The following is a 15,360-nucleotide window of genomic DNA, read 5'->3' as shown; positions in this document are numbered from 1 at the left end:
TATATATATATATATATATATATATATATAATATATATATACACATATATATATATACACACACACACACATATTCACACAAATACACAAAAGTGTATGAGTGTAGTATATACATACATATATACTCGCACCTATATGCGTATATACACAGACACACATGTATGTACATGGCGTGCTTATTTGAATATGCATGAATATGTATGCGCGCACACGTGTGTATGTGTGTCTGTGCATATATATATATGTATATATATGTATATATATATATATATATATATATATATGTATATATATATATTTTGTTTGAATTATATTTATGGTTAGGATTCGGGATGGGTTTAATTTGATTTCAAAAATATAAAATAAAATAAATAAAAATGTTTAAATGAAAGTGGGAGAAGTTAAGAAAAAAAAAGAGGAATGGGTGAGAGAGTGAGGGAGAGAGGATTTAAGAAAAAAAAAGAAAAAGAAAGAAAAAGGGGGAATTTCCGTGCAATGAAATGGCGGGAGAGGGTACCCTAACGGGTAGAAGCTTGACGAGCCCTCTTCATTTCCTCTTGCTGGAGGCGCCGCTGGATAAATAACTGGGCTTTGGAAATGTTGTTAGGAGTACCAGTTATGGTGACAACACGATTACGGGTACCAGGTACATAGACTCCTTTTTTTGAAATCTGAATGTTGGTGCCCGTGAACTGTTGTATTTCCACGATGCCTTTCCCGCCAGGTCCCAGGATAGCTCCAACAATTGTCTCCGGAACCTCCATCTCTTGCTTAGTTGCCGGGGCTGATTTGTCATCAGCAGGGCTATAGATGCCAGTTCCGAGGCCAAAAGAATTTTGATTAACATTAGGAGACCTGTCGCCAGCTATGCTTGGAGTTCCAGTGAACCCAGGATTGCTGGGATAATTAGCAGCATTGCCAAATGAATCATTAAGCATTGGACTTCCCCCATATCTTTCGTTGCCAATACTAGGAGAGGAATTACTGAAAAGACTAGAGTTGGCTCCAGTGGAGCCTGAACTTCCTAATCCGGATGACCCACTGCCAACTGGACCAAAAAGGCTACCAGCACTGTTAGTACTGGTGGTAGTGTTAAAGAAAGGGCTGCTCACACTTGTGGTTGAAGTTGTACTACTTGACATCATGCTAGAGCCTTGCAAGCCAGATGAATTAAGATTCAGTCCTGTTCCTAGACCGCTTCCAGTTCCTAAGTTTGCCAAATTATTCAAACTGCCCATTCCTAAACCCATACTAGCTAATATACCATAGCTAGCTAAAGTGTTCATGGCAGTACTTATTTCTTCGGTTGCTTGATCTGAAAATCCATTTCCTCGCAGAGTTATTTTTATGTTATCCAAAGCTGTACTGTTAATGCTATTACTAGTGCCACCACTTAAAGCTGCATTCAAGTTCAGATTCGTCATGCTAGCTCCTATATTGTTTCCAAAGGCATTTCCATTAAAACCAAAACCAAAAGCACCAAAGTTATTATTAGCTAATCCTATCTCTGTACTTCTGTTTTGTATATAGTCCGTGTTAGCGAAAGGGGACCCGGTAGGATTAGCACTGGCCACTGGTCCTGTGTAATCTGCATAACTGATATTTGGACAGCTTCCACTTTGAGGATCTTCAACAATCTTCTGTAATATCATGTCAACAGCTCTTCTGTTGGACTCAACATCACCTACAAAACAAAGATTGAGAAGGAAAAAAAAAATGGAAAAAAAAAACAGTTTAGACTAACTAAAATTTAAGAAAAAGTATTAAACAAAAACTACCTTATTTACAATAATTTTCTAAACAATGAATGTATTAACATTTCAGCCAAGTTACTAAAATAGATAATATAGGGCTACATACTAAACATTTAATAAAAATATTTAGGAGCTGTTTTTCTAAGTCAAGATGACAAGAAATATTCAGTAGCAACAAATGCAGAGTCCGGAACAGATAAACAAATTTCTTAGAAATTCATAATTTACCCCCCAACACCCTATTAAGTATTTAAATATAGAATGGTTTATAAATTTTAGTGATAAATATACCAAAGTCATTTGCAATATAAATATAATAAATAGGCTTATGGCAACTAAATAACAAATGCAATGTAATTTATAAAAAGAAAAGAGTCCAACTTTATTATAGATGGATGGTCACTAGTAAAAATCTGCCCAAGACAACAAATCATCAAGTTCACAATGTTTTAATTCAAAACACTACAGCAAAACACAGCTTTCAAAATGTCAAACAATTTCATAATACATGCACAAAATTAAAAATAATACTACACAAGAGAACTTGTTTCCTAGTCACAAATTCAGTTTCAAACAATAATTCAAAATACAATAAACACACTAAAACAAGGCTGCACTCACCTGCAACTGTTACACAGCGTTCTGGCAAATTTGTTTCTTTTGACTTTTGAGATATCTGCACATACGCTCCACTTTCCTCCTTAATTTGTTTTATATAAATGCCACCTTTACCAATTATCATTCCTGCAGTACTATTAGGGACTAAGATTTTCACCTGAAAACATTGGTAAAACAACAATTAATAATTAAAAACAAACATGGAGCATTAGATAATAAATACATAAATAGCTTTAATTTTGATTCAGTTACAAATTAATTATGATTTTTTTATGATCAAAATGAATGACTTTATATGTATCAAACCAAATTTAAATTGTTAATCTTGTTAAAAATGATCTATTGTCTGTTACATTTTAAAATATTTAAGAAAAACTTTTTTAATAAAATTCTTATTTTTATTTAGTTAACCACAGGTTTTTTTTTTTGTGAAATTAAAAATTATCAGCAAATTTTTGGAGAGATTTGAATAAATATTTCATTAGTATAACATACTATAAGACAATTTCATATCTTTAGTTGACTAATGTTCAAACTGTATAAAAAACAAACTAACTATAATTCATTACTAAATCAAGGACCAAATCAAACAAATGTGGTTAACAGTTATTTATTATAAAATGCAGAACTGTCTTAGCCTTAAAAATGAAACAGGTAAATGCTAAATTAATTTGGACATGCTGAATGCAGTTGGAAAGAGGAGGCAGCAGTGACCTGATCATCATGTAAAAACCAGCTAATATATGTATGTGTGTATATATATATATATATAAATAAATATATATATATATATATATATATATACTTAAATAACATGCTTAATTTCCAAATAAAGTCATCCTTAAGAATTTTTGTACTAAAATATAGTAATGTTTAACATTTCTAAATATATAAAAATGAGTTCTCATCCACAGTAAACATACTTTAGTAAGAACTTCCTATACATTCAGAGCTAGATCAAAATATATATTATATATTTATTTGAACATTTATTACCATCAATAAATGGTTTGGAATACAATTTCAATTTCCTTGAATACTGAAACAAAATGTCCAGCCATATGTAAATAAAAAGGCCAAAACTTGACCTTAGCGGTTTCAAAAAGTTCAAAGGACTCTCTGACCTGTAAAAATGGTTCTAGACTATCAGAGGGCTGGAGCCTGTCAAATTGGGTTGGAGCAGCTAAATCTATTGTCTGAAAGTAAGAATGATTTCTTTTTAACCTATTTTGGGATTTCAGTATGTACAAAAAGTAAGGAAAGTGAGCAGATCAGAAGGTGATGTAAGAGAAACTTTATAGTTTGGAAATAGCAGCCTATCAGACAGCCTATTTAATAAAGGGCTCTTGCTGCCTGGGTTGGAGGTAGAAGAGCTAATTCTGACCACTGATTTAGTAGCATTAACAAAATGAAAAAGCAAAATGAACAAAAACTATAGTTAAATATAATTTAACAATATTATTAATCTACTTTCAAATATATCAGAAATTCCAAAAGATTCGACTCAATCAAATTGGAAAGGAAGATGCTTAGGTAACTAAGAATAGATTTTCCTCAGTTTCATGCACTTCCTCCAATTTTTTCTCAGTTACACAAATTAATTAAAGTATGTAGACAAAAATATGAAAAATTAAAATTAAGTCTTCATAGATTTTATTTACTTTAAATACATCTCTAAACTATATATGTACACACGCACACTCACACACAAAGGGGATAATTATATGCACACATTTATAAATGTATATATATAAACATGTATATACAAATGTGAGTATATATAATGTGCATAAATATGTATATATATATGTGCATATTGTGTGTATATATATATATTTGTGTATATATATATATGTATAATATAAAAGAAAATTTATAACATTATTACCTGCCGGTGCCGTTCATAGGTACTTTTATTTTCATCTAATTTGGGGTTAGGTTCTGGTTTTTCCCTGATTTTTTCCATAATAAAAGTATGGACTTTCCTAACAGCTTCAACTGAACCAGTTATAAGACACACTCGTTCGGATGTCCCTGGAAATTTTTTTTAAATAACAAACTGTTAATCTAATAAATAAAATAAATCACCAAAATGTGGTGCCTCCTCAATATATTCCAATTTTTATGACATAAAATGATTTTAAAGAGAAGAAAATATGCTATTCATACACAGAAAATAATTAAATATTTTAAGCAATAAATAATGCAAATACATTAAGATATCATTAAACTAAGTCCAATTTAAATTTGCCAAAAAAAAAAAAACAAACATGCAAAAAATTTACAACTTAGGTCTACATATTCAATTTTAATACAGATTAGCTTTTATACATACATACACACACACACACAACACCAAGACATACCAAATTATAGTTAAAATCAGTTATTTCTCAACTTAAACTAGTCAAAGTAAGATATTTGCCACATCAGTTATCTAAAACATTTTCATAATTCTTTTATTTGACTAGAAGATAATAAAATAGACAATCATTGTAAACACTCACTACATTCATCCAGATGTCTTCATTTGTTAATTATAATGCCCCCCACTTCTCAGCTAATAACCTAAAAATGTGTTAGTCCTCACAAACAGAAAATAGTTACCAGGATAATGATCATTAGCTTTCGACATCTTTACTCTGGCTCCTGCATCTTTCTGCACTTGTGCAATTGTCTCTCCACCTTTGCCAATAATGGCTCCAGCAGCTGCACTTGGAACTAAAATCTTAAGGTGGACATTCTCCCCTGTAATAAAAATTAATTTACCTTTAATAATTTCTATTCAAAATTTTATCAAATCTCCCCACCCTTAAGATGAACAAGTTATCTTTAATACAATACACTAACAAAATTTCACATTAATAATATCTGTAATTCATCTTTGAAACATTTTTTTAATGCTTACAAAAAAAAAATTACTGTTTAAAGAAGAAAAAACACTGCATAATTTTTAAACAATATTTTTATGGTTAAAAAATGTAAAGTCATTTTAAAACACTCAAACATTAAATAGAAAAGACAAAAATGTAACTGCAAACTTCACTAATTAAAAGGATAAACTACGTTTTGAGCATTAATAGTAAAAATATAAAATGCAAGTTAATACTGACAAGATTGAAATATTTAAGAATTCTTTTCTTTAGGCAGCAAAACGTAAATGTGTTAAGTAGTAATTTTTTAAAAGTCCAATTGAATGTTTGAAAAATATGCCCAAAGAATTCACAAAAAAAAAAAAAAAAAAAAAAAAAAAAGGGGTATATTTCAGAATGTGGGTTTTTATAAAGTATGAAAAGAAACATTGATGGAGCAAAAACAATAATGACATTATGCCATGTTATAATTAAGGGAAAATATCTTCAACTAAAACAGCTGGTAGTTTGAAATTAAACCTTTTCTTTAGGAATTCCTAAATTTCTTTACATGATACCACAAAAAGTTATTAATACACACACAGTAACTGTTGAAAGCAGTGAATGCTTTGCAAGGGATTTAGTACAAGCATAATAATAGCCAGGGTAGACCGCTTCAGTTAGAATGGACAGTTAACCTTGGTTTTGTAGCTGAGGTTAAAGATTGAGCATTTATATAGCTTAACTGAATGCTTAAGTACAGCTGTTCCACTACATGGTGTGGACAGAACAAAGACACTAAATATCATTACATTTTCAGGTTGACAAGTAAATGATTTAGCAGTACTAGTTTATGTATAATATGCCAGGATTTAAAAAAAAAAGAAGAAAAAACTAACAGGATGAATTGGTTTTTATTAGAACTGTTTCCAACTGGATTGACTTCCTAATATTGAGTTTTAAGATTTTATATAGAGGAAGTTGTATAGCTGACTATATTTAATAGTTACTCACTGGTACATGATTTACCATCCCAGAAAGGATGAAGAACAAAATTAACAACAGTATGATCTGAACATCTGTAACTAAATATTACAAGGCATTTTATCTATCATTCAATAGATACAGTCAATCCACTGCCCAGGTAGTTTTAATATTAACTACAAATGAAACTCACTCCAACAAAACAGTACACCTTGCTTGTAACAGCTTTAATTATTTTGTAGTCAGCCAAAGGTCATTAGTAGTCTAGTAGGTGTGAAGTAGTTCTAGTTACCACATAGGCTCTCCACACCACTAATGTATATCATTTTGTTTTTAATGATACTTGTTTGTATATTAATTGAAAGACCATGACAAAAATAATTGAGACCAATTCAAGGAAGAATTCAGTAAATTATCTGAATTCTTCCATATATTTACATGCAGGAAGTTAAAATAGTATAGCTGTGTTTTATTTCTCACATACTACTACTATATAATAGGGAAAATAGAAATAATTCAGAAATTATCAGGAAAATTTTCAAAACTAAAAAAATTAAGTAATGTAAATCAGTAATGGCACAAAGATAAAAATAGGAATAGCAACACCAAATTCATTATATTGATTTCAGTTTTATTAATTATTAAATTTCATAAGGATTTTCTTCCATACAATGCTAAAGTGGCATTTGGCTTTCGAGAAAAATCACAATCTTTAATGAAATTTGGTTTTATGCAAAGAAGTTTGGCTCTAAAGAGAGGAAGGTGAAATACAATCAAGCAATTATTTGTAAACAACACTATTCAAAGGTGGGGAAAATGTGCCACATCAGCAAAGGCTTGAATCAAAATGTGTTGTGTGTATTACAGATCGCATTAACATTATTGGCATAAAATCTCAGCCTTTACTAATGCAATTGCTTGAATAAATAATAAACATCTTCAAATAACTAAACTATCCATAGCAAGGATATGGACTTTCTATATGAAAAGGGATGGATATTACTGTATTAAATTTTAAGACACTAACCACTTGTTCATCAACATTAGTATCTGTGAAATACTATGCACTAGCAAGTACTCTGAAAATATGGCAATATGTTATAATAGAAAATACCATGATTAATTTAATGGTCCTGTGGTGATATCAGAAAATTGATATTAAAAGGTAGTTTACTCTATCATTTGAACATACCACATATCTGACTGAATATTATCTCAACAACCACAAATTTTAAGCTTTGCTAATTTATATGGCAAAACCAAGTCCAGTAGGAAAACTAGTCAGCTGAGATTTACAAGGACCCTTTCTCTGAAATAGAGAATTCTTGAAAAGGGTAAATTTTTTTTCTATCTCAGGTAAAAAAAAAAAATTTCCTATACTAACAATTTTAGTTTTAAATTTACAAAGGAGCCTCCACTGAGTTGCTTTACCAGCTAAAAATAGCAACCAAAATTTTTAAAAATTTCATTTTGGAATCCAATTTTCCATAGTTGCATGAGTCAAAGAATGCAACAGATTTTCTACAGCTAAATGACCTTTGTCACCAAATTTACTATTATGGTACAATGTCAATACTGGGATACACACATACAACAGGCTCCTTTCATTTATGAAATCCACTCAAAAGGCTTTGCCCAATCAAGGGTTTTAGTAAACACTTGCCTTAAAGTGCCACACAGTGGGACTGAACCCAAAATCATGTGGTCGAGAAGCAAGTTTCTACACCATGAAGCCATACCTGAACAAACAAATGAAAAAAAAAATGCTGGGCTCCCTTTGTGGACATGTTCTGCTTATTTAGTACTTACACTGCAATCAGAAAGAGTGCAGACATTATATACATATATATTTATTCATAAGCCAGGTATGTGGTGATTTTTTTTTGTTTACTATTGTTAAGATAGAAACTGTGGGTGAAGCAAAGATACTTGGCTATCAACCAAAAATTGGTTGATTTATATGGTGTCAATATCAACTTGCTATAAACAAATACCAAAATTAGTAACTTGCAAAATAGTAAGCTTAAATGGGTATTGTTTGGAAAGGAGCAGATTTGCCAAAATGACTTACCCCACCTACACAAGAAAAATACTGGTTATAACGTTCAGATGAGTTAAATATATAATCACTCAATACTAAAAGTAAAACATTAAAAAAATTATTTACTACAATGGCATATAATTTTAATTTATTTCTAGCCACAGTTGATGTAGTAAATCCTAATATAGTTATATAAAAATATAAAAATGCTCATTGATTAAAATAATAGTCATTTAAAATAAATTCAGCTTTTAATAGAAAAAAAAATCCAAATTAGTATTAGGCAATGAGATTTTGCAAAAACAGTTAATACAAAATATATATATAATGTATACAATATATAAAATATACATAATATTATACATATAATATATACAATATATACATAATATATACAATATATATAACATATATATGCATTATATATGTTCAAAACCACAGCAAATGTTATATAAATAGCTTATTTTTTAATGTTGAATTATTTTATATTAGTTGCATTTGAGTACAGAAAGGAAACGTGAGACAAAGTCAATTTCAATTAATGAAATATAAAATTGTTCAAAAAGAAAATCCAGAACTCATATTTATGAGAACCAAGATCAAGGAATAACTTTTTTCAATTTTCTTAGCTACACTTTTATAAACTTTAAAAAAAACATAAGGGAGAGGAAGATCAAAAGACTGCCAAGGTTGCTAAATGTTAAAAAAAAAAAAAAAATGTAGTCCAGGTGTCTGTTAGTAAAAATAAATGAAAATGTAAACTGGTAACTAGTGGATCATTCTAAGTAGATATTCAATCAGATCTTGCCATTTTTCAGCAGTCTAAGTGATCAACTAAATAATGCCTACATATGTACCTTTAAAAAATAAAATAAGTCTTTGTGAAATATATGCCAAGGGAGATCTTTTTAAATAACAAACTCATAATTTTATCACTGATGGTAAAACACCTCAGTTATAAACTTATTTATCCATAAATTTATTAACAACTGCTAGAAAAAAGAAAAAAAAAAAGGATTTTTTGAAAAAAATAAAAATTTCTCACTGGTACCATTTCTCGCCCATCATTTGTAATCTTGTAAGCTATTTCTTCCTATTTCCAGTACATTTGAAATATTGATCTTGATATTTTTGCCTGCATATGCCATTCTTGGGCATTAGGGCAATTGAAAAACTAATATTGCCAGTGACATGTATGTCTGTGTGTGTATAAACTTTGGTTCCCCAATTTTATGGAGCATATATTCTTATTGCAGTGTAGCATATGTCAGGCAGTCACATAAATGCAGAAATCAATTATGGAATATTTCATTACTATGTACACAAACCCACTTTTTTCAACTATTGGAAGATGATGCTTTTGATTTTAATATGGTGATTCAAAACTCAATTTCTGAATGTGTTGCAAGTGTGGACTGAGGACCATACCATTTGTTTGTTTGTAATAGATGTTATTCTTTGATTTTTAGCAGTGAAAACAAGATTCACAAGCAAATCTTTCCTATCACAAATTGTACATTATTTTTATTCCATAAAAAAACTGCTTCACAACTATTCTCATATTTTAATTACATTAGTCATAAAGCAAAATATGTTACATTAAGATCCAGTGATTATCCTGAGAAAATTTTTCAGTTACATAGAATGTATGAAACCCAATATCATTAAAAATAAAGATATAGGCTTGTGGGGAGACGCTGGAACCAACATATTCATTAGTTATTTATGGCTTGCTCTAAGTTTTGAAGGTCTCAACCCTCACTGCTAAGGATATCTACTTAAATGAACACTTATAAACACTGGAACTTGCACATACTGCTATCACTGTTAGAAGCAGTTCAAAACCATCTAAACTATATATAATAAAATTAAAAGTGTATCTGGTGTAAAATTGAGTAAACTAATGAATGTATATAAGGAAAAATAAAATTTGTTAGTAAATACAGAAAAGGAATACTAAATCTAGAATACAATACTGTAACTTTCGAATGAAAAAAAAAAATTAGATTACAGGTGTGCAACAAGCAATGGCCATAAATGTATAAGGATAGTGCTGTCAATTTGAGAAATAAAGAATCTAATAGCCACTAAAGAGGAAGGCTAGGCAAGGGCTTAAAGCATTAAAAGTTTTTCTGAAATCTCATTACATAAATGCCTTGAAAAAATGATAATCGCAAATTTCCAATCAAGCCAGGCAAAATTTTGCATGGGAATAAATGGACACCGAAGGGAAAAGGACAAAAGTAACAGTGATGTCCAGAATCAGCCACCTGAAACTTTAATGTTAGACACAAACAAAAAGCATGGATATGTTTGATTTTACCATTTTTTAAAAAGTTATTTAAGACATGCATGTTTTATCCACTCGTTCACAAAATAGAATTATGCTAAATTTGGCAAGTGACATCATTCTCCTGACAGATATTGTAATGAGAACAAATGAAAAATTTGGCTATGGGAAAAATCAAAGCAATGCATTCATGGCTCACCTTGGTTTTTGTGCCAAATTTGAAGAGAAGCCATCATATTATGTCTCAACGGTTCGTCCCCGGGTTGACAATCTTCGTATGCATATGAGGGTGCCCAGACCTGACTTTCAATACCTATCAAGATACCATTGAGTGGAACTTTCAGCCTAATTTAAATAAAATCTATAAATGTTTGTTTCTATAAATGTCTACACTATTATGCATCATTTGGATACAAATTGTTACCCGGATTAAAACTGTCGAAGATGGAAATTTGAACCAACTAAGAAGAAAAAAAAAAAAGAGAGGAAGAGTAAAAAGAAAAGTGGAGAGAAAGAAGTAAATAGAGTTCAAATGAATGATATTTTATGCATCTTGTATATGCATAAAGTGAGGAATAGTGCTGCTATTATAATCTAATCTCCTCAAAATAGGTACTCAACAGCAGCATTCCTAAATATTATTGTAATATAAAAAATAATTCAGAAAGACTGGCTTCAATAACTTCCTAAATCCATTCCCATTTTCCTACCAAAGTATCTTCATAATATACAATTAAAATATAACTTCTATATGGAAGACTTTAAAAGATATCTAAGCTAACTGCTAAGATACTGAAGCCAGAAGTTTTCAGAATTATATTACCAGCAGTAGCATGGTTATTGTATTTCATCTAATATAACAGGCATCACAGAGTTGTACCAAGGTGAGCCAAGAGAAAAGGAAAATTGAATAAATAAACAGAGAATTAAATGAAACTTAAAAGCAAATTAAAATTAATTATAATAAATCTTTGTTCATTCATCTCTGAAAGATGGCTTAAAGCAATTGATTGGCACTATTGCTGTAGATTTTTTTCCTCTCTTTTTTGAATAGTTATCCACACAAGTTGTGCACTTTCCACACTAGTAGAAATATAAACAGTATGGAACATCAATATCTGACCCCCTAATACTACTACAAAGTTGACGTTTTTATAGTAAATATGGTAACAAAACTAGAAAACTTATATCCTATTTTTTTTTTCTTACCTTTAATACTAAATTTTAAACCATGCTAATTTATTACACCATTAAATTCCTACAATCTAAAAGTTAATGGTTTGCCATCCACAAAGGAAGAATTTCTAAGTGCTGTAAAGAATCATTTTCTAATAAAGTACTGATATGATTTAGTAATTTTTACTATTTCAATATATTAGAATTTAGATAATATACTAAAAAATTATGTATATATATATATAAATAATGTATATATATAATTTATATATATATTTTTAAAACATTAAATAGACCAATACAAGCAACCATTAAAAAAAAACATTTTGAAAAGTGAAGAAAGCAATGTTCTGGCAGAAAACCATGAAAGTATCAATATTCAATATTTTAGCAATTTGTATAAGGTATTTCAATTAATTTATACGATAAAAAAATTCTTAAAAATTTCAATATTTTATAGAAATATTTGTCAAATATATTTAATGTTTTATTAAAATCAAATATTTCTAACAATGAACTAGTTTGATTTGAAAATATGCACACACAACTAGAAAGGAAAATATCAAATGAGATGAAATGAAATGATCCTAAACATGAATATCATGTCAATAAATGTTAAGATTTATGTAGATTTCAATTCATTTATTGTTTTAAAAATCTATATTTTTATGCAAGCATGAAACATGGTTTTCATAATGGGTAGTTATATATTACTAGAGTAAGTTTATTTCTTTTACCGTTACCACAGTTTGATGAAGTTTTATCTTATATGATGACAATGACTTTTGCAAGTTTTAATTTAAATGCACAAACCACACGATTCTGGTAACACATGAACTTAATTGCAAGTTATATTCTCGATGTAATCCCTTATAACGCATGACCTTGTGATTTTAAGTAGTTCAAAATTGTTAAATGTAAACACTGTAAATTCAGATGAAGTCATTTTGTGTATTTAACTTCTAATCCATTTATATTCATTGACATAATGAAATCTTTAAAAACAAAACATTTACTTTTGATTAAAAAAATTCTAGACTTATTGTTTGCAAATCTCTTAAATTAAATACAACAATTTGTGATTTTTTGGGAGGGTCCTATTTTGGTGTCGAAGAGCCAGTACTCAATGATCATCCCACAACCTCTAAGACAAAGTCAATGCAGTTAATGTTTCTCCCCAAGTTGTAAATTGATGTCTGCAGGGAAAACAAGGATATGAAAATATTTCTAAGAAGAAAGATGTAGTTAGTGTAGGATCTGTGATCAACAGGAGGTAGTAGCAAGGAACAAGTTGGAAGTGCCTGAAATGGCCGGATATGAGATTAAGCCAAATCGAAAGGTGCAGAGGTCACTGAAGTAGTAGTGACAAAAGGCAGAGGAAGGAGGCAGGTAAGTTCTTGCCAATCAAATAGGCAGCCCCTTTTTTTGGCTTGTTTTACAATGCAATTTAAAATGTATGTTTAACAACTGCACTGACCTAGATGTGAAAGCAACATTTTGTTGTGGGTCTAAGTTTTGTGGAAATTAGAAGTCCTTGACTTAGATTTATTTTCCCATGCTGAAGAAAACGCATTAGAGATTAAAGTTTTAGCTGTGTTGAAAACACTTTGACAGCAGCAATTCTTAGCAATGAGGCCTGGCATCAGTACCTTTCTTGAGAGTTCTTGATGCATTTTGTTCAAATTTTAGGTGGGTAAGGTATGTTTTCTTTCTATGCCTAGTGATTGTATTTGTACTGCCAAAGGAGACAAGATTGGTATGATTCCAATTGATTATATTTTGAGATATGTTCTTGGAACCAATGTAAAAGTGATATGAAGAATCAAGGTTGCATGCTAAATTATTAATACTACAAGAAGTGAATCAAGCATTAAGCATAATTATGTTGGTAATTAACTTTGACAGGCATTTTCTTGTGAATATAAAGTGTAATATTAATTACTGGGAATTTTTCTTCCAAAAGGCAGTGTATACACATGTGTACACCATCAAATAAATATGAATTTTAATAAGCTTATAGATCAGAAATATAGTTTAAACTTATTTAAACCAATCCTAATTTTTGTGTTAAAACAAATAACTGCATCAATCTTCCACACAATAAGTATTTTAGGAATAACTTGAATATATTAACATATATATTTACAAGAAGAAAAAAAAAAAAAAACCTTTTATTGATTCCTATTTGCTTGCCAGGTAGGTAGCTTGTCAGCAAGAGTTGTTTACTAGCACCAGACATAGCTCAATAAGACAGCTTACACTATACAAGAACAATATGCTAGTATTAATAGAACAGAAAGTAATCCAATGGCATTAGCAACTAGGTCAAATGCAGAATAAATTTAAATGTAATAACTATTTAGTATCAGGATATCAACAGTTCATAGAGAATGTCCTAAATATCGTATATGAAATTATAAAATTACAGCTACCAAATTTATTTTAATACTGAGAAATTAATGTTGCTAACCTTTAGATAGTAACTATATGGTAGCTGAAATATGAAATGGAAATCTTACTTAAAACCCAAATATGGCACATTAGAAAAATTATACATACTTAGCAAGTAGCAACCAGTAAAGAATGTAGGGTGGATAGTAATTTTCTATGCAAGATCTTGCAAGTATATGTGTGTACATACATAATGAATAAGGGCTGTTTTGGGTTCCATTTGAAATTTAAAAAATAATGCCCAACACTGTAAGCAACATTATATGTGCTGTTGAGACACAAAAGAAAGACATTTCTGAATAGTACTTTTATAATGCCTAGTATAACTTTACACTAAGTATCTCAGCAGTTTCGTAATTCGTTATTTGATTCATGAGGATATTTTTCAACGTAAACATTGAAGCTCCTGCAATGATGGGCAGTAATGAGTTCTTTAAAGATCAGTTTATATTAACCAGAAATATTAATTCAAGAAATTCTCTTTCAACAATAATGTGAAGAAAATGACACAGATTTTATAAGGCTAACCTGACAGAATCAAATTAGAAATTTTCAACTGTTTTTAGGAAAACAAAATTTAAACTAAAAAATATTTCACATGATCAAACTTTACTGTTATTTGAAAATTCTGAGATAAAGGGTGTGAATATAAGAAAAAAGATTCAGTAAAATATAAAAGGCTACACCATTTTACAGAAAAAAAATACAAATGGACTATTCTTTGCATTAAAAAAAAAAAATTAAAAACAAATCATCTAATTATAATAGTTAAGATGTAACTAGGATTTGATTGAACATTCAATATTTTCTCTTTTTTTAATACACGAAATATGAATGAAATTGTTTTTTAAAACTCAACTACCAATACATTACATAATTACAAAACAATTCCACATCTTTTAATATTAGTGAAGAGTAAGTACATTAAATTTGTTACCATCTTTCATGTTATCTGAAGATTTTAAAAACTAGGTTACCAACAACCAAGAATTTAAGAGATTTACAAAATATTAAAAAAATTACTTCTGCTCAAAATACTTTTTCAAGTTCTTCATTTTTGTAATGTAAACAAAATTTACCAATTTCTTAGTTCAGATCAAAAAATTTTGTTAGCATAATAACTATGCAGATATATTGATTATAAATGTTTCTAACATCAGATGCTTCAATGCAGCACATTATGTTAACAAATGT

At 29.5% G+C, this 15,360-nt stretch overlaps 1 protein-coding gene across 10 annotated transcripts in view; it reads right to left on the bottom strand.

The window, feature by feature from the left end:
- Positions 1–283: 283 nt before the first annotated feature.
- LOC115222483 (RNA-binding protein Nova-1) overlaps positions 284–15,360 on the bottom strand; it is a 41,202-nt gene continuing 26,125 nt past the window's right edge. For 2 of the 10 annotated variants that reach the window (XM_029792710.2, XM_036511526.1), the window contains exons 3-8: positions 10,739–10,852; positions 4,980–5,120; positions 4,261–4,406; positions 3,497–3,568; positions 2,376–2,529; positions 284–1,684 (exon numbers count right to left, since the gene is read on the bottom strand). In XM_029792710.2, the coding sequence (XP_029648570.1) occupies positions 519–1,684; positions 2,376–2,529; positions 3,497–3,568; positions 4,261–4,406; positions 4,980–5,120; positions 10,739–10,852 (1,793 nt within the window). In that variant the 3' untranslated portion in view covers positions 284–518. The remainder of the gene's footprint in view (positions 1,685–2,375; positions 2,530–3,496; positions 3,569–4,260; positions 4,407–4,979; positions 5,121–10,738; positions 10,853–15,360) is intronic. The other 8 variants (XM_029792709.2, XM_036511529.1, XM_036511527.1 and 5 more) reach the window with 6 other exon arrangements.

The sequence above is a fragment of the Octopus sinensis genome, linkage group LG20, assembly GCF_006345805.1.
Source record: "Octopus sinensis linkage group LG20, ASM634580v1, whole genome shotgun sequence".
Lineage (NCBI taxonomy): Eukaryota > Metazoa > Mollusca > Cephalopoda > Octopoda > Octopodidae > Octopus > Octopus sinensis.
This window is presented reverse-complemented; position numbering and strand designations above follow the sequence as displayed.